The sequence below is a fragment of the Tympanuchus pallidicinctus genome, unplaced genomic scaffold (assembly GCF_026119805.1).
Source record: "Tympanuchus pallidicinctus isolate F22 unplaced genomic scaffold, pur_lepc_1.0 scaffold8, whole genome shotgun sequence".
In the NCBI taxonomy this organism is placed as follows: Eukaryota; Metazoa; Chordata; class Aves; order Galliformes; family Phasianidae; genus Tympanuchus; species Tympanuchus pallidicinctus.
The window spans coordinates 19,802,840-19,829,070 of NW_026294802.1; the positions used below are offsets into that span (position 1 = coordinate 19,802,840).

Consider the following 26,231-nt stretch of genomic DNA (forward strand, 5'->3'; position numbering starts at 1 on the left):
AAAAAAAAAAAAAAAACGTGATTAGCAAGTGTGTACTTCATGGATCACAGAACTGCAGTGATGTATTGAATGGTTTAATGAGAAGTTCACATTTTTAAAGGGAAGTTGAAAAGCCTTTGGAGTTCAGTTTTGCTGAGAGTAAATAATACATAATGACAAATCTGCTAATAATAACATTGTGAAAAAGTGTCAGGTAAAAAAAGGTTCCCATTATACATAGAACATCACTGCATTTTTGTTCTCTCTTTTTGTGCATTCTGTGGTTTATGCAGTATGCCTGGATGTTACATGTAAGAATGACCTTTTCAGAGAAACGGCATTAAACAGCCTCCTTGCAAAAACTAATGGAGAATTAAGGCAGTACATGCTTTTACTGATCTGGTCCCACGGTGTCAATGTGCAGTGTTACAGAAGAAAGGGAATAAGTACTGGAGCTGTGGCTAGAGAGTTAGCTACAGTTTGAAATCTGAAATTTGTGAATAGTTTGTATGAGCTTTAGACTTCTGGTGCACAAGTTCTCCTCACCAACATGGGTGTTTTCCTTGCCCTGCTTTCTAGGAAAGAACAGGCCATATTAACACTTACCTTGTTGGGAAGAGCCTTCCCCAAGCTGAAGCAAAGAGGCATCTGAGAGTGATGTATCTGTTGTGTGGCTCATTCTCCCCCTCCAATTTATTCCTACATCCTGTGATCAAAGCTCATCACTTCGATTTAGTTGAGTCAGAAGCCTGTTAGTTTCAGGAAGTTAATGCTCTGTGGAAGAAATAACGGTGCTGTTACCACAGTAGCCTTCTGTTGCATCTATCAGAGCTGTACTGGCATTATTAAATTTCAGCAAATTCAGCTATCGAGCAGAGGAGTGTGCTTTTCTTGGTTTCATATCACTTCATGTAATTGGAGATTGCTCTTTCTATCTGTGACATCCATGTTTTCTGTTACAAGAAAAATAATCTGTAAGCCTAGGCAGTCTGAGAAATTCTAGTAATTCAGAGAAATGAGCACCCATGAGCCTTCAGTTACATTTGCTGCTCTTCAGACTCAGGCTTTTAATTCCCCAAGTGAGCACAAGTTACCCAGAGCCCAGACCCAGTTACTAAGGCCACAGCACATCACTGTGTGCTGGGCCTGAGATGTCCATTGAGGGTTTCCTTTTTGGTATGAAGATGGGATTTTTATGCTCTGCTTCTTCATTTGCTGCTGGCTATTTCACCTCTTTTTGTTTAGTATTTATTCGTTTAATGCTGTCCCTGCAGCTTGCACTCTGTATTACGGTGGTTAAGACAGCTCCAGTGCTATCAACACCACAAATGGTTGACCCGTCTGAGGTCTGTCTCATGCGAATTTCATTTTCCTGCACCATGCTGACAGCATTCAGCTCTATATCCTGTTTATGAGGGTGGACAGTGATAGCACAAGGGGGAACGGTTTTAAACTGAGACAGGGGAGGTTTAGGTTAGATATTAGGATGAAGTTTTTCACACAGAGGGTGGTGACACACTGGAACAGGTTGCCCAAGGAGGCTGTGGATGCCCCATCCCTGGAGGCATTCAAGGCCAGGCTGGATGTGGCTCTGGGCAGCCTGGTCTGCTGGTTGGTGATCCTGCTCATGGTAGGGGGGTTGAAACTACTTGATCATTATGGTCCTCTTCAACTCAGGCCGTTCTGTGACTCTGTGATCCTCCATCATCCAGGTTTGAAGGCAGTAGATGATGGCTGCAGAGGGCTTTAAAATACTGAACTCCTCGCTGTAGTAGTTCACGTGATCTGGGTCACAGAAGCTGAGCTGTCAGAACTGTTGTGATCAAACATAGCGAATTGTTTGGCAGCATTACAAGCTGGAGGTCTGGCTGTGCATTTCCCACTGCAGGGGTTTTGTTTTGCTTAGTCAGTGGCTGCTCTTCCTGTTTTAATGTGCATCGAGTACTGAACTTAGATGCAGGAGTAGAAATATGAGGAAAGGCAGCCTGCTATACATCATGCTATGCTGGGATTCATAACTTTGGTTAGTGACCCTTCAGTTTGTTTCTATATGTGTGTGTCTATCCTGAATGAGATACATACATCATTGAAGGATAAATGGCTGGGGGTGGTTGCTCTGTCCTGCTGGTACTGCTGGTAGGGAGGAGGTGGTGTACAGTATGTTCTGGTCTGCCAGGGGTGGTCTCTTAGCAGATTTCTACTATCAGCTTTTTGTGGCTCAGGGAGTAGGGACAAGGAAGAAGAGAGCAGAAGGCAGGGCTGCTGCACAGATGGGCTGAGTGAGCAGTGCTTCAGTTCTGTGTTTTCTTACATCTGCCAAGTACTGTGGGTCTGATAGGCAGGTGGGGGAAGGTGTTCACCACATCTCTGATACATACTTGGCAAAAACCTGGAGCATGTGCTCCCCATGCAGTGGATGCAGAGTCATGCTGCAGTGAGGGGTGCATGTTGGGCTGGAAGGTCTGGACCTGGTGAGGGGAGCTGGTGGCTGGGGCAGGCCTATATCAGCAACAGGGATCCACAAGGTAGCCTGCAGTGCAGCTGCCCTCTGCTTGGGGTGAATCAATGGGAGTGTTGCCCTTTGGGCATCATTCAGTGTGGTCTCCCTTGTGACATGGCTTATCTACCTCAAACTCTTGGTCTGATGGCCCTCACAAGTTGGTCTTAGCAAGATCGTTGTCCTTCCTCCTTGCAGATTGTAATGGCCAAAGCCTTGAGGACATCTCGACTAGCTAAGTTTGTTTTAAAACAAGTAAGGTGTGGTGAGATTAGGTTTAGGAGCTGAAATACAGTAGTTTATTCAAAACAGCATTGGATAGGGTATAGCTTTCCTGGGGATCAGAGAGACTAAATTCTGCAAAATGCTATAGTATTACTGCATTCATGTGGAAGGAACCTTTTGGTGCTGGGTTTTCTTGGTAGTAAAATAAAACTGGAAGACACTGATAAGGTGGTTGCAACCTGGCATGAAGGCAGCTTGAAAATATCACCTTTACTTTTCAGTAACAGGTAACTACTTCTTGAGGACATAGCTATTCCAAGTATGAACCAGTGGCTTGGAGATGGAAAGAGTTCACTTATTGCTTTTCCCTGGAAATGACTCTCTACTGCGATTTATGTGGAGAATCGCTATCACTGGTAGTTATGTTTTCAGTGTAGGTATTAGAGAATGAATTTTAAATGATGGGGCAAAAAACAACTAAATGAAAGAGAACCAAACCACAGGTTTGCAAGGTTCCTACCAGAATTTCAAATGTTATAAACAGCACTGCTAGTAGAAATGTGATGTGTGAAGATGAGGGGTAAATTTATGTAACACTAGAATGAATCACGCTATCTGCTGAGTCTGAAATTGCAGGAGTGTACTATGCGTAGATGAGGTATCTGATTTGGGTACTGCAGATAGGAATGGGGGGTTGTTTTATCTTTGGTTTCTCTGGAGGGTCTATCCATCTTCCTTCCTGTTATGCATGGAATGGCAATTGTTTTAGCAATCAGAAATTATGTTTTTTTGACAGCTGAGACCTGCTATTAACCCTGATAAAAAACAAAACAAAAGCAGAACAAAACCAACAACCAAAAATAAACAACCAAATCAAGAAAACTGATATGTGTTCAGTAAAAATTCTGTAGCAAATAAAATGTGATCCACCACACCATTTTTTGGTTTGTTTGTTTGTTTTGGTCAAATGTCACAGCTGTGATTCTCCTCTAGGGAAAGTGTAGTTGTGTAATTACAGAGGAGAAAAGATGAGCTACTTACCTTGGCAGACTCTGTTTGTGCTTGTAGCAGGAAGACTGCCATGCACTGCCGATACCTATTTTCATGCTGTATTAGGAAAGCATTTCACAGGCTGAAAACTGGGGAGGGAAAAAGTGAAGAAATGATACTTGTACTCAGTTTCAATTACTTAATCACTGTGCAGCTAAGTTACTTTTAAGTCAGGCTGAAGGTCATTAAAAGAAGCTTCCATTCAAGTGGACTAAATTGTAATTGATGTTAGAGAAGAATAAACGTCAAACAAAAGGAGAATGACTTCCAAGTCAGAATGTATATTACTGGTTTCAGAGGTGGATTCCTGCTATAAGACATCTGAAGTTGCATCTCTTGAGCAAGGTCCTGGCATTCATTGAGAGCATGAGTGCAGTGTTGTGCCTCTTGTCTCTTCAATGCAATGTGGCAGGCTTTGGGCTAGTGTTATCCTGCCTGCTGCCAAAACTGCATCTCTACAATATTGCAACATGCATATATATTTCTAATCCCTGTACTGAGGTATGTTTCTTGCCAAAATACAATCAACCTTCAGCAAGCTAATGTATGTAGATAAAAAATGTGAGCTTTGATTTTTAATTGGCACAGGGGCTCAATCCCACACTGCCCTGCTCAAGTAGCTTCCTGAGAATAAGCTAACTGACTTTTCACTTCTAACATGACCTCACTCCCTGAGATGCAAATAAACTGGCAGCATTCCCCGAGGTCACACATTTCTGAGAATATATAATCCTTTCTTTTTTCTTTTATTTTTTTCCTTGCAAAGGAATATTTTTCCATTGATGCTGGCAGTTCTGCTTATTGCTTTATGCAAAATGGTGAAAATTTGAGCTGCAGGCTCCCTATAGTCATTTTAATCCCTGTTTTTATTGTATAACACTCCAGTGGATGCTGTATTAGGTTGAGGTTTCCAAGACATCGCAAAATGTGAGTAAGGAATGGAGACTACTCCCTCTAATTTTGTAAGGATACTGGTAGGAATATGTGGTGAAGAAGTCCAGCAATTTGGTGCAGAGCATGGGGAAGGGCTGTAGACAGAGGCTGGATCCTGGACTGATCTTCAGCAGTTGACTTCATCTACTGCCTGTGATTGTGTCACAGGGACTCTGGTTTGAACACAGCGAATACTGACTAGGGAAAAAAACAAAAATATTATTCCCATTAGCACTGTGGCTTTTATGCCCACTGTTGATGTGCAAAGTGGGGGGCTGCTGCCCTGTTCTCCCCAGCAGCCCAGAGCTGCCTCCCTGTTGGCTTGATTTATGCTGTGTTGGTTGTGAAGTTTGTCAGGCAGGCAGACAGCGTCTGGAGCACGGTTAAACAAAGGTTATTCTCCTCTGTGCTCATCTGCTTACCTCATATTTAGTCATTTGCCTTTTATTGCCTACCTCTATTTCCTATCAGCATTTTAACATTGATGCTGAATGCTAATTACTCTGGGTGAATGTGTTTCAAGGTTATCATAAATTTTACATGCTCTAGGTTTATTTTCCACATTTATTGATTTTCCACAGACTGCTCTAGCTTCCTGAGCTTTTCCTCCTAGTCCTTGGGATTAGGATGGCTGTCAGGCCCCGAAGCCTGGAGGTTTGTATTTCTTATTTCTCTTCTATATATGAATCTCCTGGGATTTGGTAGCATTAGACTGAGCTGTGTAAGCTTGTGGAGGTAGTTCAGATTAAAGAGAAGGCCTGACTGTTTTTGTGCCTGCTCCCCCACTCAACCTTGGATTTTGGAAACTGCCTTAGTTAACATCCACTTTTACAAGTCACTCTCTGTGAAGGCTGGTCCTCCTCCCCTCCGCACCCAAAGGCACGCCATACATTACTGGAAGTAGTTTCCCATGGTGGTGCATTTGGAGATCTAGGAGAAGGGAAGCATTGGCTTAGGAAGAATGATTTCCATTTGTGGTAAGAGAACAGTTGACTCACAACAGAACTCATTGGAGTCTTTATGCCACCTGTGGGGTGAATGGAACATACTTGAGAGTCACCCATGTGCATGTGAAAGTCCCTATTTCAGGCAGGGGAATATGGGCTGTCTATGTGGGTGTCTGAAGGTCATGGTAAGTGTGAAGGCAACTACTGCTGCGGCTTTTGTACTCCATGCAACTCAAGGTGGTTTGTGTGCAAATTATCCTTAAACCACTGCATAGATCATGCATGGAGAAAACTTTTTTGAAAGCATTCAGATGCACCCAGAGGTGTACCTGTTACATGGATGGCATCAACATTTTTCAGTATTAGTCTGTCCAGTGTGATGGGTTGGTCCAAGACTTGGCAAAAGCCACCTTCTCTTACAACTGACTGCAGCTCTGGAGCAAGGGAAGGACAGACAAGGGTTAAGCCTGTGTCTGAGCCCCCGTATTTCTGAGAATAGAAAATGAAGTTGATTAGTATGCTGTCTGCCATCTGCTCGTGAAGTACAGGCAATAAACAGCCCTAAATTATGTGCTGTGTCTCATCAAAGGTGTTCAGAGATTTATTTGCCAGAGCAACATCAGAAACTATTTCTCTGAAAAACTCATCAGTACCTGGAACTCTCTTGTCAAGGTCACATCTTGTATTGAAATGGCACAACAGAAACACAATAAAGGTCCTCAGGCAGAAAACAAAGATGTTCAAAGATCCTCTTTCACCTATCCTTTCAATATCAGATTTTCTCAATTTCTCGGAGATACATTTCCCTGTCTCCCCTCATGAATGTGCAGAAGACAGAATTGTTGGGTCTCCAGATGGGTAACAACCTCACTCAGAATACACACCAATACGTATATAGGCAAACCCTCAGTGAGATTTGCCAGCAGGCACCAAGCCCCTTGAATTTCTGTTCCTTTCATCTCTCTGCTGCTGTAGGATGGTGTTGTGCAATGAATGATTCTAGAGCAACATCTTCTGTATGTCCTATAAAAGCAGAGCAACTGCTTCTATTATTTTTTCTATTATTTTAATATCTCTAAATTCAACCTAAGCTTATTGATATTTAGTATAGGTCTGCTTAGCTTTGTAAACTTAACTAGCTAGGTACTTTTTTACATACTTGTATTTCTGGGTTGGACTGAATCATGAGAGGATCATTATAAACTTATATTCTTGAAACTTCTGAGCTCAAGGAATCCAGTGTGTAAGAACGGCATCAGGAAAATGTTTGGTCTAGTAATGCAAGTTCTGCCTGTGGCTCCCCTGTAACATACTGAATCTAGAAACAGGGTTCATTCATTTATCCAGATAAGAAAACATAGCAACAGATGCAATCACATACCTCTCAATCTGTTATTACCTTTTCGTTATGTTTAATTTTGGTGATTGATAGGAAATCATCAAATAGAAAGAGGTAGACATCAAGAAGTCTTGTGCTTTCTGAGGAATTAAGAAAAGTCAATGTGATGGCGTGATTATTTTAAGGAATTGCTGTTTCTACATTGAGGCACATCTAGGAATCACCGCATCTCATAGAACACTTAACAAGGAAATAATACAGTTTCCAATACAGTACACAACTACTAGTCTCCTAGTCTGCACTCTCAATCTTAAATGTGTTATACTTTTTCTTTTTTGGCTATTAATATTTGTAGTGGCTACCATGTTACGCAAAAACAACTGCCTGCCCATAGAAATGATGTGGATCACCTGCAGTGCCTCTAAATGCAACAGCTGGCATGCTACAAATTAGCAAATCCTGCATAGTAAATAAGTAACCTTCTGAAAATGTCAGAGATAAGGAAGCAGTGAAATGCCACTCTTTTCTGCTACCTCTGAATACCTGTCTGCAGCCTTCTGCACAAGCTATCACCTTGTTGAAATGTTAGTTGATGGTTTCACAAAGTCATTTCAAAAGCTACACAGAAGAGAGTTGGCTTCTCTTTTCTTCCTTGTTTGGAAGGTCATGAGGATGCCAGACATACAACAACAGGTGTCTGTGAGAACACTTCTAAGTCTTGAAGTTGTATCTCCATGCCTTGGTGAAAATTCCACTGTTATTGCTTAGAAATAATAGGGAATATTTTAATGGAAGGAAGAGCAATTTTTTAAGCAACTTCCTCTGGGAAATCTGGCATTTAGAGTCTCCAGAAAGCTCTCTACATGAATGAATTTGCAGTTTTGCCCTTTGATCTTTTCCTTGTTTACAGCTCCTCCTTATTCCTTTATGCCTGCTTGTCTTTCATTTCCCTGTTTTGCCTCAACTTGCTATCCTACTCAACCTCCAAAATCATTCTCTATGTGTGCTGCAGGCTTTATCCTTTATCAGTCCTTTGTCTAGTCTGTAAACTGGTAGAGCCTCTGGGGGCATGAAAAGCCCAGCTACTCTTCACTGCAAATAGGGATGCTCAGAGCTACTGGTTCCAGGCAATTTGCAGGATGATAAAATACTTTCTTGGTTGCTTTGTTCTGAAATGCTTTGTCTTGAAAGCCTATTTCATTAAGATTGTACAAAGCATCTTCAGTAACTACTGAAAAGGAAATGCCGTGAGGATCATCTTATGTGCCGATGGAGATTCAGAAGACTGTAAGCTGGGCTGTTGATGTGTATTTAAAAATACTCTTGTGTAAGTTTCTATGAAGTCAAAAACTTGGTAGGATGTTTTCTACAGCTTTGCTCATACAGTGTATGGCTTTTGTGAGCATTATACAGGAAAAAAATATATATTTGTTGCATACCCTACCACTGTTCTCTCAACCTCTTCTGATATCTCATGAATTTATCACATCTTTTGCATATCTGAAGTTAGGTTTTATTAATAGATCTCTTTACCTTGCGGTTAAGATCAGCAGAATTTCAAATAAACTTGACCAAAAAACAAACCTAAACAAAATGAGGAGGATGGTAACTTGTCTTCATTTTCTTGAAATAATATATATATATATATATATATATATGTATATATATATATATATACATATTTATTTAGAAGGGGAACAATTGGTAGCATTTTCAAAGATTTTCCATGGTGAATTTCGTATCTGTTGGCCACTTGAATTCTTATGTTCTTCCTGGGCATTTCATTCTCCAATTTAAAAACTTGTCTTCATGGACTTTCCCTGACTTTCACTTAGTAACACGACAGCCTGATCTTGATCTTTGACTGTACTTTCTCTTGACTCCCAGTCCCCCTAACCATCCATTTTTGATTGTGCTATTTTTAAATAGCAGCTGACAGCAGAAGGAGTATTTGCTCCTTGAACATTCTGATGAAGAACCTGCGTTTCTTGAAATAGAAACTTTCTAGCATTTCCTTCTGGATTCTAAGATTGCCAGAAAACATAAAACTGTGTTGCCAGTGGTTACAGTTTCATTCAAAGAAGCACAGTTCACTTTAACAATAGATATGTTTGAATCAGGGGTGTGACATTAGGATGTGCTTCTTTCTTTGTGCAGCATTACATTTCCGTTGTGTCTTGAAAGATATTTCATCCAGACAGATGGACAGATACCAGACACTTCAGTACTGCAGCTTGCAGCCAGCTGGCTTTCTTGGTGGGTAAGAGTTATGCTCATGCCTCTCCATTTTCTGATTACATATTGCAAAAAGAAATGTTGCTGCCTGATGTCCACCCTTACCTCACTGCATTTATGCTGGTGCCTTGTCAAGAGGGCAATGAGTGTGGGAAGAATGCTATCAGAAGTGTCTTTCTTCCTCCTCTGCCCTACCACCCCATACACACCAGCAGCAGTCTTTCCCTCTGATTCCCCTATGCCTGGTGCTGCACCTTCTCCTCTGCCACTGCAATCCTCCTCATGTGGGAAGAAAACCAAAAACACTGAAAAATGGGCTCTGTCCCTTCACTGTTCCTTTTATGAAACTAGTAGTAAGAGGCAGGAAGTATTGGGACCTCCCTGTCTGTACCTCTGCTTTTGTCGAGGTGGAGAAGGAGTTTTAAGGCAGTGGCTGGGCCAACTTCTGCTGCAGCCACCCTTGCGTGCTGCTTCCACTTTTCAGATGCTGCTCTTCTCCAAGTGATCCAACTACCCAGGCTCTTCTTGCTGTTCAGGCACAGAGGAAATGCTCCTCTCATTTGCAGGCAGCTGCTACCCAATAAGCAGCCTCGGCCCTGCTACAAAATGGTGCCTCTGAGTCTGGAGATCTCCCAGCTATTCCAAGGTGGTAGGTGGCTGTGAGCACACTGAAGTGGGACTGCTGTGCTCCGTGTGATGTTAGTGGCAGGCATGTTGGTGAGTGTGTTGCTGATGGAAAGGAATCCACTCAGCTTGCTATTGTTTACATATTACCTTCTTGTTCCAAGCTTTGCATCAAAACAGCAGTCTTAGCAGAGATGAATTACAAAATGGAAAAGGAAAATCTCTGGATTTTTCATTTTAAGTATAATGTGCAACATCATGGAATTCAAGTTCCAGAGGTGAGGCTTCCTGATATCAGTTCCCAGGCATGTGGGGCACTTTACGTAGGGCGGTCTAAACTTCCCAATGTCCTTTTGCCACATCCTTGAACCTGACAGTGTAACTCTCCCTCTGAGTGACAGGCACATGCGAGTCAATCTGATTTCCTGAGCACCTGGCAGATTGAATGTCCAGATGTGCTGATAAGCATTCATGGGCATTACTCATCCCTTTGGCATTCTGGCTATTTCTCAGGCTTTCTCTGACAAGATGTTTGCTGCTTCTTTCCTGCAGCTGCCCATACTATCTTAGAATTCATTCTGGACTGCCATAACAAAGTGTAATTTCGCTAAGCTGATTCCTAATACCAGGACATAGGGATGTTACCTGCCAGTGTCAGCCTCCTGTCGTGAAGAAGTCTGCTTGCTGAAGACAGAATGTTTTCACTGTTGTTCTCTCTCAAGCTTTGTTTCAAACACACCAAAAAGAGAAAGACAGTGAGAGAATGGGGAGTCTCACATATCCAATTCCAAACTGGGATGAATCCAGCAGTTAAATGGAGACAATGTTTACTGATTTATCAGGCTAAGTACACCACAGCGCTAATAATTGAGCATGACTGAGTTTCTTCAGCAGTGCTATTGCTTAAATCTGTTTAATCTTCTAAAATGTTAAGCTGGGTTTTTCTTTTCCAGAGTAAATGTAATGTTTTTTTTCAGCTCTGTGCATGAATAGACAAATCCTTGAGGTGAGACTCGCCTGATGATATTACCATAAAGCTGTTTAAAGTCTGTTTGTCTGGATAGGGAGCAACCACAAAAGAAAGGTGGACGTGTTCTCATGGATGCTGGGTAACTTTAAATGATATTTGAATAAGAAATAGGAAATTGGCTTACCATAAAGAGTAGAAGAAGCAAATATTTCCTATTTACTCTGCTGCTTAAAATAAATGTATTAATGGTTATATCTATCACATTTCACTCTGCCCCCCAAAAGCAAACAGTGGAGAGTCCTCCTGGCTCATCCTGTCATACTGTCTGGGATGTTAGCGGAAAGCAATTCATGCTGCCATCCTGGGGACTGTGCACAGTCTGATTGTTCACCAACAGCATTAGTGTGTTCAGGCTGTGGCTGCTCCTGTGAGGGCAAAGCCCACCACAGCAACCAAAATACAGACAATCGGTTGGCTTTAGACTGCATTATAGATTGGAAACTAAGCCTTCCCGAAGGAAAAACGCCCTTAAAAGTTCTGCTTACCTCTGGGACAAAGAATCTCTTGTAATGATCCCAGACTTCAGGCCAAATTATGACCTCATGGAGCTGCCTGAATTTCTGAAAGTTGTCCAAACACTTGACTTTACCTTCCAGATCCTCTGAAATATGTAAAGCATCAGTTACTGCCAAGGCTGGCAAAAAATAGGCTGCCTTTTTGAAGGTGATGAATACTGATTATCTCTGGTAGAAGCCAAAGGATGGGAGTCCTGGCCTAACTGGAGACAATGACTTAACTCTTTTTAGGTCAGCAAAGTACCAAACTATGCATTCAAAGAGGCCTAAATTCACTGCTGAATGCAAAAGTGCTATCCATTAATCTGACTTAGCAAGTGAGGGAATTGTATAAAACTCATTTAAACGATTGCCTTAAAAAGTTCTTGAAAAAATTCTGCCTTTCTGAACACTGTCTGAAGTGGTGAGAGGAAAATAATTTTCATTATGTACAGTTTGATCAAAAGGCCGTTGAAAATAATGAGAACATTTTAAGGAGAAGTAGTGCCAGACGTGGCTGAAGAATATAACTGGAATGAGTGTCTCAATACGTGAAAAATGGAGATTTCAGTCTTTGTTGATTGAGGGCCATTGCAGGAAAAACTTGAATGGACTTGCAGTTTAACTTCAAAGTTTTCATGTTGAATGATGTTGCAAAGAGTTGTTTCAGATAATGCACATATATATACCAGTGAAGAAATTCTGGAACTGATGCTATTCTTTATGTCACTGGCTTACTTGTCAACAAATTATGGCAAACATCTGTCAGGTCTGTGAGTAAAGAGGCCGACAGCTCCTGTCTTTGGTTTCCTTACCTTAGAGGTAACCTTAAGCGTAATGTAACCAAATCCTAAACACTGGAAGACCTTTGTTGTTGTTCCCTAGAAATCCCATAATGTTGTGGGCCCATATCCACATCTCCTTTCTCCCAGCAGAAGTCTACCATTTAGTGACAAAAGACCACCTTATCTTTCTGAAGCAAAGAGTGGAAAAAGCTTGTCTGTTTTCTTCTACAACCTTATCAAAAACAGGGATGAGCCCAAAGATCAGCAGTGGAGGTCATGCTGAGAGTCCCCAACTGGAGACACATACTGCACCCTGGCTGTGTACCTACTGAATTGACAAATTTCTTAGAGCAGAATCCAGAGGAAAATAAACAAACAAAAAGCTTCCTGGATCAATCCCTTCTTTTTCTATAACAACTAGGGAAAAGTTGTAGCTCTGATGGCTCATCTGCTGCTTTTCATGGTAGGACCCTGTCATTTAGCGAAAGGTCATTGGCACAATATTCCCCTTGTGAGTGGTATTTTATCCTATTAAGGATTAGCCCCAACAAATCCTCTTCATACATAAATCCAGCTCAAAGACTTCTTTGTTTGGGATTTTTCTTTATTTGTTCCAATTTGTGATCTGCTCTTAATTGTTTCCATGTCGCTGCGGATGACTCTGAGCCAACACAAGTGAGTCACTGCTGTGGGAGTCCTGTGACCTTGCTCAGAGGGCCCATGGGTGGCACCAATCATTTCCTACAAAAGGACTCAAGACTGTTGAAAGGCATGCACATTCTCCCATTCTGTGGGGAGACCAGCCTCGAGCACAAAAACATCATGTAACTTAGTAATTGTTAGTTGTATACTTTTGACTTAACCATAGCTACTTACGTATGGACTTTTCCACTTTCTCTTCAAGTGACCAGATAGAATCTTTCTCTGTTTTGTCAGTGCTCCTCTTCCAGATGTTGTTCAGGAGGAGGAGATAGCGGGTCAGGCGGTGCAGAGGAACCACCAGCAGCTCCGTCAGGTGCAGCCTCCTGCACTGCTCCTCCTGCTCACACCACTGCTGGAGACAAAGGACACCTCTCTTAGGCCTCTGCTCTCTGGCAGTGAGGTTGTATGCATCAGCTGTAATGAGATGGGCTAACTAAAGACAAATTTCTTACTGAGGGTAAGGCTGATGTAAAGGCTGTAGCTACCATGCATGCATTGCTGCTTTCAGGCAGAGACAGAACCTGTTCTGTTGTTTTTACTCTTCATAAATTCTGTCTCTGCAGTGGTTGCTTGCTCTTACATCCAGGATGCTGCTTCCTCTGTGAGGGAGTATGGATTAATGGATTCTCTTGTGTAAGCAAAGCAGACCAGCCTTCTTGCCACAGCCTGGCCAAAACCCACCCTTCTCCTTCACTGTAGGCTCTCAAGCCCTGTGAATGCACTGATGTGCTCCTGGCTTTCTGTCTCCTCTTTTTTTGCCTTGCATTATGTATTCCTTATGGAGAAACAAGTCATGATATTCTTCTCTGGCTGTGAGGTCGGTGTATATCGAGGAAGGGAAGATTTAAGTTGGATGTCAGGGGGAAGTTCTTTACTGTGAAAGTGGTGAGGTGCTGGAACAGGCTGCCCAGAGAGGCTGTGGATGCCTTGTCCTGGAGGTGTTCAAGGCCAGATTGGATGGGGCCTGAGCAGCCTGGTCTAGTATGGAATGGGGAAGTTGATGGCCCTGCATGTGGCAGGGGGGTTGGAGATTTACTATCCTTGAGACCCCTTCCAACCCTGGCCATTCTGTGATTCTGTGGTCACTGTTGATGTGAAGAAGGCGAGGCCATCCGTGGGTAACGAGTGCGATGACAGTGTTGCCAATTTCCATAAATCATCCTCAGCCCTGACCCTCCCAGCCCATCACTATGACTCTCTGCTTGTGTGATGCCACTGAACACTTACAGTGCTCCTGAGGTCCTTCAGCCCCTCACTGAGTTATGGGCTTACTTGGTTAAAATGTAGGTCAGTGTGTCAAGGAATTATGTGTGGAACACATGAATGCTTAAGGCTGACAGTACATATTATCTGCCTATAAAAATGCAGCCTCTTTTTTTTTTTTTTTTTTTTCCTTTTGGCTTTTTCCTACTCTTGCCTGTTCTAAATTGCAAATATGACTAAGGGAAAGTTATACTCTGAACGATGACTTCATATCCATGATTATTCACTGCAGTTCAGGTATTTACGTAAAATGCTGTCTACACAGTTCTGCTTCCAGTGAACTTTTCTGGTCTGATGATAAAATTCTGTCAAAAGACAGGAAGGCTGGAGATAATAAGAACAAAACCATTACTATACCTTCAGGTAGATGCCAAAATCTTCCCTCTGTCTCAGCTTTTCCAAGTAGAAGACAGTGGTGGTATGATTGAGGCAATAAATCTGGTGTGTCTGGCAGAGGTCACCCTGGAAAAACTGCAAAATAGGCTTGAAAGCTTGTCAAGAAAGGAAAATGTGATGACAAAAGGAGGAATTCTGATTTTAGTTTTGTAATGTGGCTTTTACCTGAGATTACCTTGTACTTAGGGTGAGAGTGGAAGAGGGAGAGTTTAAAAGAGTGAAGGGTGAGTTAGCAGTACTCAAATTGGTATAACACTTAAAAAAGAAAGGTGGGGAGGGGTTCAAACACTGAATGGGAGCCCAGTTCTAGCGGCTCTGCAGAGAAGCAGTTTTAGACTTTGTTCAAATTAAAAATAAACAACGTGAAACTGATATGGAAGCTGAAGATCAAAAACACTGCCTGAGCAAGAGATTTATGTGGCCTCGCATAATATGCCACTTTATTTCCAAGTATGTTAGCTCTTAGAAATACTGAATGACATCAGTGATAAAGCTCATTATTTCTGGGATTGAAACACTTGAAGTCGGAGGAAATTAGGGTAAGACTCTCTTTGCCTTTTTAAAACCCTAAGCACTCTGAGATAGGATCTTTCCTAGAAGCTTTCTATGGTCTCTACTGCTACAGAAAATTCAGGTTTGGCTATCACATGGTAAACTTGATGATTTCCTGTCTGCATTAATATTACCTGCTGTTTGGCCATAAGGAAGTTGTACAGGAAATAAAATGCTTGTGGGAGAACCCCTGAACATTGTTCTCACTCTCTTGAGTATCATGTTGATGACCTGGATGTCTTGGCAGCAGCAAGATAGCTGGGTCTGTTCCTGCTTCTCACTTAGCAGACACAGGCCAAAGTACATATGTATTTCACTGAGCTCTTATATACTCACTTAAATACATTTATGGGTCTGGTATGTGGAGTAAAGGAAGGATCTAGATGACGGACTGGAAGGAGGTAGGGTACAGCTGGAGTCTGGGCCAGTGTCTGGATTTAGGGAAACCTCCCCTGCAGACAGAGAAGCTTGGTTCTGTTGGTGACAAAGTCCTCTCAAGGTCTGGGCTGTGGTTCCCAAGGAAGGGAATATTTTTCCATGCTGTGTTCCATGTACAGAGCAACTTTCCATTACCACCTCAAACATGTCAATGAATAAAAATGTCCTACTGGTGGGAAGTACTTGACGCTAAGGCCAAACTACCTGTGACAGCTGGCATATCCTTGACTGACTTGACTGCTTTAAGGCACTGCATACTCTGATAAATGACCTGTTGCAAGGACCTAGTGAAGTTAAACAAGAATATTTCTAATTATGTTACCTTTCTGAGTGCGGAGATGAAGTTCATAGGTGATCCTGATTCACTGACATATTCCTTCACAGTTTCCAAAAATTTTCCACAGAGCTGAGGCTTATCTAAGTAAGGGGGAGAAAAAGAGAATTAGCATGACTGAACTTCCTCAGTTAAAAATAACTTTATTTCCCATTCCTGACCTCTTCACAGTCTTCAGGCCTAACACTTATCTCCATGATGTTGCCAGGATTATCTTCAGAAAATTACATCAAGTGTTTTAATTAGTCAGAAGATAAAATAAATCTATACAAATAGCCAGTTACATCATAGAATCATAGAATCACTAAGGTTGGAAAAGACCTTAACGATCATCAAGTCCAACCATGACCTAACCATACCTCACTAACCAAAAACCCTCTGCTAAATCATGTCCCTGAGCACCACATCCAAACAGTTTTTTAACATGTTCAGGGTTGGTGACTCATCCACCTCCCTGGGAGCCCATTCCAGTGCTTAACAACCCTTTCTGTAAATAAGCTTTTCCTGATATTGAATCTAAACCTCTCCTCGTGTAACTTGAGGCCATTTCCCCTTGTCCTGTCACCTGTCACCAGTGAGATGAGACCAACCCCGCTCTCACTGTAAGCACCTTTGAGATATTGGAAGAGAGCAATAAGGTCTCCCCTCAGACTCCTTTTCCCCAGACTAAACAGCCTCAGTTCCTTCAGTCTGTCCTCGTAGGCCATATTCTCCAAGCCCTTCACCAGCCTTGTTGCTCTTCTTTGGACCTGCTCCAACACCTCAATGTCCCTGCTGTACTGAGGTGCCCAAAACTGAACACAGTGCTCATGATAATACCACATGACAAAAGCTCTGGCAGAGGATTATGATTACTCTGTTTAAAATTACTTTATGGTAACAGCTGTACTGGACATGAATCAACATGGAGAATCACAATGGATGAATGATATCTACTGGAAAACATTGTGTGTGATGGCTGTGACAATTGAAGCCTTCACATTCATTTGAAGAAGAAATCATATTTCATAGTCTAAGTTTGTTTAGTACTCTAGGAGATGAGGGAAAATTCTGTAAAAAGCTTTAAAATGTAGAAACTGCATTTGAAAACCCCATATGCCCTGCAAGTTTTCCAAGGGTGCCTACACTGTCAATCAGATGTGGGTGAAAGCCTGTTCCTAACCTCTATGTGCCTCTCAGTGTTTGTTCCCAAATTCACAACCAGGCTAAGCCTCAGGCCAAAGTTTTGTTCAGTCATAAGGAAAGAATTGTATGGGTTCAGTGCACTGTCAGCGGCTCAAACTCTGTGTTGCCCATGGTTAGAACATACAGCAGTCCTGGCCAGATAAGGGCCATCACATGTGTTTGAAGGCTTTGTCAGGTCTTCATCAACCTTGTCATTTTCTCCAGGCATCTTTCTGAAAAACTTTCTTATGTCATTGTATTACCTAATATTTCCCTGTGATCAGAAGAAAACATCACCACCCTCTGTGATACTGCTATGAAGTGCTGTTGTGACTGCATGCATTGCCTTGTTTGGGAGCATGATTGCTTATGGGACAATGTGTCTTTCATTTTATTGAGGGCTCACTTTCACCTTTTACAGCATGCATTCTTTCATAGATTCAGCCTACTGTCAAGAAAAAATGCATGCAGTAAAGTGCATGAAAAAAGCCGTATTAAGCGCTGGGAGTAGATACTTTTTCCTACGTTTGCCCACTCTCATTTAAGCAAGTATGCACAGTAAATGATAATTTCTTGTTAATAATGAAAACAAAATGTGAAAAAAATGGAAAGTTTATTAAAGATCATTCTCTCAAGTCACAATGAAGCTCCAACCAAACACAAAGTATTATTTGTTTCCTAAATCACATGCAACAATAGACATCATTTCCTTCTTTAAGAATGAGAGGGATCAGAAATGACATATCATCTGAGTTCTAGTAGCTAGATGATTTTTATGATCTTAGCTCACAACAAGCATGAGGTGAAATTCATCAAATAAGATCTCTTTTCTTGTATTTCCAAGCATGTTCTCTTGGTCAACTACTGAGCAAAGATGAGTTCATGTGTTTGAGCACTGGTTAATTGTCTCTGCTCTGAAAAGCTTTTCTGCTCTTCTTGTTTTGCAAAAAAAAAAAAAAAAAGTGAGATGTTAATGGTTAAGGCAAGGGCATAACAAGAGACAGAACTTAAAGTAGGACATTTATTTAGGATGTGTGATATGGTCGTGAGTTCTTGTGAGAATGATTGACCATAGCCATTCAACTTACGAAGCTAAAGAGCCCCTTCCAAAATTCACTTTGCTATTAAGGGTATTTGTAGTCCCTTAAAGTAACTCTAAAGTCAAGGAAAACTTCTGTGTGACTTCTAAAGCTATGTGAAAAGTATTCTGGATTTATGGTCTGCTTTAACTTTCAGGAAATGACCTCCCAGCAAATTGCCAGAGCACACTGCAGCCAAGCCTCATCTTCACAGTCTTCCTGGAAGATTAGGGATGAGTAGCACATGGATGCAGAGCATTGGCTTCGTGCTGGGAATAGTCCTCCATCCATACAGGGGAAACCCAGGCTGCAGTGGGGTGGTTGTCATTTTGTTTTTCCTTGCTCTATCAAAGAGGCTTAATAGATATCAAAGTCCATTTATTTGAGAAGGGAAGCTTGTAATTGAAGTTATATTGCTGTTCTTAATTATGCAGTAAGGATTGTGTAGTTGGTGTCCACTTTCACAAATCTTTTTAAAAGGACTTTGTTTCTGAGAAACTAAAACTCCTGTTTGCTTCAGAAACAACTGTTGAATGAGCTATCTTTTGCTGGAGACTTTGCAGAAGTGAAACCAGTCACTCAAACTGAAATACTCAATAGAAATGTCAGAAGGACTAGTTATTTGAACTCATCTTCAATTGAATGTGTAGAATCTGAATAGAAACCTTAGTGTTGGCTCCTCATCTCCTTTTATTGGGCTGGCTGGTTTCTGATCTCAGTACAGGTTGCACTTTTTTAATTTTTTACTTTTTACCTTATTTAATTCCTCCAAGTTTGCAAAAAGTCTCCATAAGTCCATGTCCAAGAGAAATTCATTACTCTGGAGGTATTTTAGAGTCCTCATAAATATCTTTAAAAATAAAACAAAGTCATGTTACTCAATGATTGTGTTTATTTATATATATAAGGCAATTTTCATAAAAAGAATGTGCACCATAATTCTGAAATGATCTCATGATCAGAAGATGATGTTACGAGAAAATTTCCTGAACTATCTGACTGCAAAATACAGGGCTTTGTGCAATCGACGGGGTACAAATGATGGCTCTGGGCTCTCTGCAACTACTGCAGAAGTAGCAATGTTCTTGCTATGTTCTCTCTCTGAATGGAGCCACTGATCCAACTCGAGATATGTATGGAAAAAAAACCTCAGCATCAGAATTGAAGAGTTACAGATCTCTGTGCCTTTTCAGAACACTTACCCTCCTAACCCGTACTGCATAAGCTGTTGGGAGCCAGTACGAAGAAGAGAAAAGTTGTTGGAATAGCTTAAATAAAATGCTTGTGCAGTTTTTACATCTCTTTAGGTTGTTCTATTAACCTGTATTGAGTGAAAACTGCCTTTGTATTTATTGGCTGTTTAAGATGGTACATTATCTAAGCTCTTACAGGGATCTTGGACCTGTGCCGAATCTGACCTAGAGCTGAAAAAGGCTTAAGAAATGTAGATTACTAAGTGGAATTTTTACTGCATTAATGAAAAAAACCCCTTGTCACTCAGGTGCTGAGATTAAATTGCTGGTGAGTGTTTGGGCAGCCTTAGTTGCCAGGAGCAGTAGGCCTGAGAGCTTAAAAGGGATTTACTGTGATCCTGAAGTTCCATGCGGAGATTCATTAAAATCAGTGAAATAGCGTTTCTAACATTCACCTGCTTTATTTATTCATTTTATTTCTAGAACTCTTTTGACCTCTTTAAACTGAGTTGAGAAGGAAAGACACTTCCATCTTGCTGGAGCTGTTGATCCCTTTTCTGCCTATTTCTATTGTGAGTAGGAGAAGGAATTCAGCCCACTCTTCTCTTTATTCCCTTTACTTTGCAATTCTTCTTGTGTTGCCTAGACTACTTATTCAGCAACATGGAAAATGTTTCACTAACCTCATCTGTTTTTCCTTAAACTAATAATAAAATTGAGATAGTCTGTGCAGAATAAGAGAAAAAAGATAGGAAGAGTTATAGGGAAGCATCCATCCTTTAAAATAGTTGTACTAAGTTATGATGTGTGATTAACATAAATACTACACACTATTACTATTCTTAGTAATAGCTGTTCTTTTCTTGTCCATACTGAAAAGCTTTTAAAATTCACTAAGATCGAGCTAATCTGGAGTTTTGCGGAGGAGTGTTGTTGGTTTACTTGTTTTCTGATAAGATCAGAACTACAGATCTGCTGTTTTCATGCTCTACTGAGAAAAATCTAATCACAGATATGTATGAAGTTAAACCAAGAGTATTCTATAAACGTGTGATAGAGAAATACCCAGTAGTGTCAGTTGGAGGGTGATTTCAGTTCAGAGTTAGTGAGAGGAGTAGTGAAATATCATTCAGAATTAATGCAAGAATCCATAATCATAATGTATTTGTGGAACACTTAAAGCGATGTCCAGAGACAGAGATTCCATCAAGAAGATTAAGAAAAAACCAACAACCAAAGAGAAACTGGAAAAGCAGGGAAGATAAGTGGGGAAAAAAAGCAAGAGACCTGGAGACAGCAAATGTGAAGTTAAAGATGGCTTCACATCTCCTGTGCTACCAGCAGGGTAAATAATGTTTAATCGTTCTTGAGAGTTGAAATCTGAACTTACCATCTTGAGAACCAGTAAATGATCCAGAAAGTAAGTGCATTCACTTGTGAAAAGTTCCCACACTGCTTCTTCTTTTTTCACTTGCAGTTGGCTGTTCATGTTTTTGCTCAGTTTGTTGAGCCTTTATAAATTCATGCCAAGATTAACTCTGTTGAATAGTAAGAAGGAATAATCAACTTGCATCAACTGTTTCAGAACAAATGAGAAGAATCCATGATCTATTTGCTCATGTAAATAATTCTGCTGCCAGTGTAAGTCATTCTTATGCTGAAAGTTTAAAGCGTCCTTTAGAAAGATTAAAGAACTCCCTGAAATTCTCCTGCAAAATATTCATAACACGAACATGCAGAATTTAAAGGTGGCACAGAATGATACCTTATCTTTGTAGGATATTGTATTAAAAAAACAGTGGGCAGCCTGCAAATGTTAATGAATTTAATTTGTTATGGTGCTGGAAAGCATCAAAGGGATTTATGATGATCTCTAAGTTTTCAAATGATAAAGTCAATAGGTACCATTTAGCTTGGTCCTGGAGCAGCTACCATCAGTCGACTCACCTGCTCCTAGGTCAGAGGCTCACATATAAGTTAGGTGCCTACAGAAGTCCTCGACAAAGAAGTCTGTGGAGACCTGAGTATAATAGTTTGCTTTGAAAAGCAAAATGGTGAGGTGGTGAGTGGATTGTTGGCTTGTGAACAGGTTGTCTGCTGCTCTCATAGGAAGGTGCCTTCCCAAATCAGCAGCATGGCAAAATCTGAGTGGTTGTGAAGGTCATTGCCTGCCTTGTCTGACTCCCACATTGCTCCCCTTCTCTTTTTCAAACTATTCATTTATACCTCTGTTTATGCTTCAATTTTGCAGATGGGATTTGTATCCAGATTAATATGCTGAAAAATGTTGACTTAGGCATAAAACTTTTGTCTTATTTTCATCCTGAAGAGTTTAATAGATAGCTTTCTTGGTTCTGTATACTGAATACTCTGATAACTTGAAACAGCGAAAATCATATATGCCACAATCTACTGCCTTAATGGTTGAAAGAAAGTGTTCCAGATCAGATGCTTGCTTCTGATTGTCTTTACCCTGTTTAATGACAAACAAAACAAAACAAAACAAAACAAAACAAAAAAAACAACCAATGAAACAACAACAACCAAAAAAACCCCAAACAATAAAACAACACCAAAAGCCTAATTCATACGATGTTTAGAGTACTAATAAGAAGCTTACTCAGCTCAGTAACCTTGCCATGATCTGTAAGGTATGTGCCCTTAACCATGTGATTTTCTTATATCTCTGTGCTCTCCTACATAGAGACAAGATAGAGATGGTAGGTTTATTTGTAGCCATGAGTGGTGTGCGTAGATGCCTTAGAGGTGTGGGTGTGTATGGTCTTGTTTATGGAACAAAATGGTCTTTGGTGGGGCAAATTGGTATGGCAACAGACAATGGGCTACCACCACAGTGCAGAACAAACAACATTTCATTTCCTTCAGCACAGACAGAAGTGTGAAACAGCAAAACTCAAATTTGAAATCTTCCTTCTTCCATCTCAGTTGCATAAATACTGGGTGAATTTTATTATTATTGTTATTTATTTTGTTAATTTTGAACACTGATTTGAAAAACTCCTTTGGTCAGCTGCATAGTAACGTCTGGAAAAGGAGTTTTTATAGAGCTTAAGGAGCTAGAGTTGTGGTGTTTTTTTTTTTTTTTTTTTTTTTTTTGAGGGATAATGAAATCAAAACATTTGCTTTTGGTTTTGCTTTACTTTTCAGTCCAGCAGTGCCATGTAAAAAAGTTTAAGCAATATTTATGAACACAAATTTAGTGGTATGGATTGGCACGTGGAAAATACATGAAGGTGTTCTTGAAGCAAAGCTGTGACTGAATTACCAAGGCTCACTCTTGCTCTGAAAGCAGCCTCCTAGGGGTGCTTGGGTGGGTGAGATGCAGAGCCGTAGTCCCAGCTGGCACAACTTGCAGCACAGCCTGACAAAGACAGCTTGTGCTCCCTTATCACTGGGAGCTGCCTTGGGTGCCTGCAGATAAAGTCATCAAACAACATCTCCTGTGAGAAATGCACCTTTGTTGCCTGCCCTTCTCTGTTCCCCTGGTGCTTTGTAGTGGGAGCCTCTCCTCCTACCACCCTGCTGCGTTGGAAGGTAAGGGTGCTTGCTGGTTGTCTTACCGCATGCAGAGTCCTAGCTGTTGGAATCACCCTGTCTTCACTGCAGATGAATGACCAAGAGGGTGCTCGGTCCAGGGGGAGCTGAGACTTTCATGTTCAGCTCACCTGCTGGCTGCCTTTCTTCATGGGCAGTGACATAAATGAACTCTTTTTCACTGATAGTTGTGTGAGAAAGCAAAGTCAGTGCAAGGGAAAGAAAGTGGTGGAATACTCACAACTCCTCTTTTGGCAAAAGGCCACCTTGGCTTTTTGGAGTCTAATGAGTAAAACAAATGTGTTGTAAGCAAAGAGAAAAGTTGCTAAAATTAAAATTGTTATTTATTTATTCTCCCCTCCCCCCTCCCACTCTCTTGCGGTGAGTCTCACTATACCACATTTTACTTGGCTTAAATGTAATACTTATATTTTACCATGTTGTGCACTAGACTTTAAACCCATTATGGCTGTTAAGATATGTCTATCTGTGATGGGATCTTGGATGATGCTGAACACTCCCACTTTCTGCAGGTGATCTGTGTGTGATTGCCAATTCTTAACATGGGAAAATGCGTCATATCTCAGGTCAATTTTTAAAGATACCTATTGTTTTGAAGGAAGAATTAGCGTATATCCGCTCTTCAGAGATATTTTGGGTTTATGCAGGTACTTATGATACTTTCTATGAATCTAATGATATTGCTTTAATAGTAAAAATATCATTGTACAAATTAGTCTCTTCAGATTTAAGAATATCTCAGCAAAAACTCACGCCCATATGATAACAGCTGGAAGACCTCCTCACTGAGGACCTGGGAAAGCTGGAAATCCAAATCTAAGAATGCACTGGTGGGAGATTAGAGATGCCTAAGTATATTCAACAAGAAATATGGAAAGCTTTTCTGAATTCATGATGCCTTCAGGCTTGTGTTTGACTGGGAATTGCAGTTGAAACCATTTCCCTATAGATTTTGAAGACCTTGAGCATAGGCTTATTTTCTTTTGTGAAAGTGCTGTTTGTGATGTTACTTATTACATTTTATGTGGAAAATTTTGTCTCCAGTCACCATCATCTTCCAGTTTCTGGCAACCACACTGTACCCTACACTACATAAGTTGCTCTGAAAGTAATGCCCTTTATTTATTTCACGGAAACTACAGCAGAAACAAATAGCACAATAATACTACTTGATAGAACCAATTCCCAGCTACAAAATACTATTTTTCAACATAATAAACACCATTAGCTGTGCATTTTCACCAACAACAAACAAGAGCCTACATGCTGTTCTTGTAGAAATCTTCATCAGTGGAGGTGACCCACTGCTAAAATGTGCCACTCATTCCTCAGTGTGACATCTACTGTCTGGTTTCCATAAATGTTCAGCAAGTGTCAAGGGGTGCCATTTTTTTTTCCAATTCCATGACACACCTTTGCTTCCCATGCTCTTCCATGTCAGACGCCATTTTGTCAGACTGTTCCTTTGCTGCCATCCGTCACATCGCAACAACATGTAGTGGAATATTGGTAGGAAGACTCAACCTCTAATGCAAAACCACCATAATCTGCCTCTGATGTCACGGGCCAGCATAATAAAATAGAAGGCATTATTTTTCAGAGCAGCCCTCATTTATTACACAACAGGTATTTCAGGAAATTTCTTGCAGGTCTACATTTCAGTGTTGGAAGATCTCATGAATAACCTGTGGCTGTGAGTTGGGTCTGCTATCTTTGTAATTAAAGCACGGATAGAAAGGGTAGCATAAGCATATTCTCCTTCCTCTGCCTGAACCTGTCCAGGTAGGCAGTTGTAACTCAATTGATTATAGATGGAAATCCTGGCCTGGGCCCTGGTTGCTGCTGGGGTGTATGGAGACAACTGCCTAGCCTGCCTCAATTACTTCTTACATTTTGCATTCAACCATAAAATGAAGGAGAAACCCTAAACTGAGGGGAATTTTATAATGAGCACCGTAGTCTTTATTACAGTGATCTTTCCTCTGTCCCTCCTTCCCACCCCATGCACACACACACTTGCCATAAATACAAGGGGGTGTGGATGAGCTAAGCTCACCCTACGTCTGACCTGCGTTTAGCAGCAGGGCTGTGTGGGGCAGGTAGTCCAAGGCATTGTCTGACACCAGCAGGTCTCCAGGGTACACCTCAGGTCCTGGCAAGCTCACCACCACGGAGCTACGCCTGCGCTCAGCTGATCTGTGAGACCCAACAGCAATGCATGTCATGTCTCCTCATGTGATTGTGGAAGGAATTCCTGAAGTGCTCCTTACTGATATCAGAGGAAGCAAGCTAAAAACTGAATCACAGTGGCTATGGCATAAGGTGTTAAAGGAGAAATGAGAAGAAACTTCCAAAGCAGCAAATATCCTGTTGTCTTTTCAACTGCTCTGTGTTGCTAAGAATGAGGTTTTTACAGCTGTGGCTTACCTGAGGAGAGAGGTACCTGGGAATCTAAATACTGGAAATTTCTGGATTCTTCTAAGATTAAACAAAAAACAGGGCAAGATTTCAGAACAATTTTGGCATTTGAGTCCACAGAAACATTTAAACACTGTGGCCCTAGATGACACGTGTTGACTTTTGGACTACATGTAACTCAGGTAATATCAAGAGAAGACAGTATAGCAATGAAAAAGTTTATTTTTTGCAATATATTTAACCATTTTGCTAGTTTGTGTCATAGTCTTTCTAAATTTTTAAGAAGTTTTTTTTTTTTTTTTCCTGCTAATTCAAATACTTTTTATTTTGAATATAATGTGGCTTAGTCAGCCTGCTGATCTGAAACCAATGCCTCTTTCCAACTATTGTTGTTACCAACAGAGTTCATTGTCTAGGATGTAGATCCATCAAGAAGAAAGACAGAGGCATTCTGTATCCAGCAGTATGTTTGTGCCAGAGGCTGCTCACATTCAAACACAGAAATTATTGGTGCATATCTAAAACCTTCTTGGATTTATTAACTCATGTCAATACCTAATTAATGGTATTATCATACAGTTGCAAAGTGGCTGATGTCTGCAGCTACTGTTCTACTGTCTACCACTGAGTGATGCAAACTAACTGCTTTGGATTTCAGAGGGTCAGTCACTAAGCACCCAAGGAAAGAGCCTTAACTTTTGGTGATCTTTGTATTTAGATGGTTACAAAACCACTTATGATTCCACTAAGTAATCTCTCAGACAGCTAGATTATTATGCAAGCTAGATGCTGCAGTATAAGAGTATAATTTTAAAAGTTGTCAATTCTGTTATAGGAAATTCAGGCAGCTTTATTTCAGCTTGGATACACAAAAATTTTTTCCAATGTAATACTGATCTTTAAGGTATCTAGCATCAACTTCAGGATATATTTGAATTTATGCAAATGAATGATGGAAAGCATAGCTTCTTTGTGACT

General features: G+C 40.9%; 1 protein-coding gene across 1 annotated transcript; it reads right to left on the reverse strand.

The window, feature by feature from the left end:
* Positions 1-824: 824 nt before the first annotated feature.
* On the reverse strand, positions 825-25,060 carry PLEKHG7 (pleckstrin homology and RhoGEF domain containing G7). The gene is given in 14 exon segments (XM_052667997.1): positions 825-932; positions 3,743-3,840; positions 5,961-6,120; positions 7,031-7,110; positions 10,475-10,566; positions 11,346-11,460; positions 13,015-13,189; positions 14,461-14,574; positions 15,812-15,906; positions 18,814-18,916; positions 20,650-20,770; positions 21,629-21,732; positions 23,056-23,096; positions 24,904-25,060. Coding segments are annotated over 14 exon segments (1,563 nt in total).
* Positions 25,061-26,231: the final 1,171 nt, after the last annotated feature.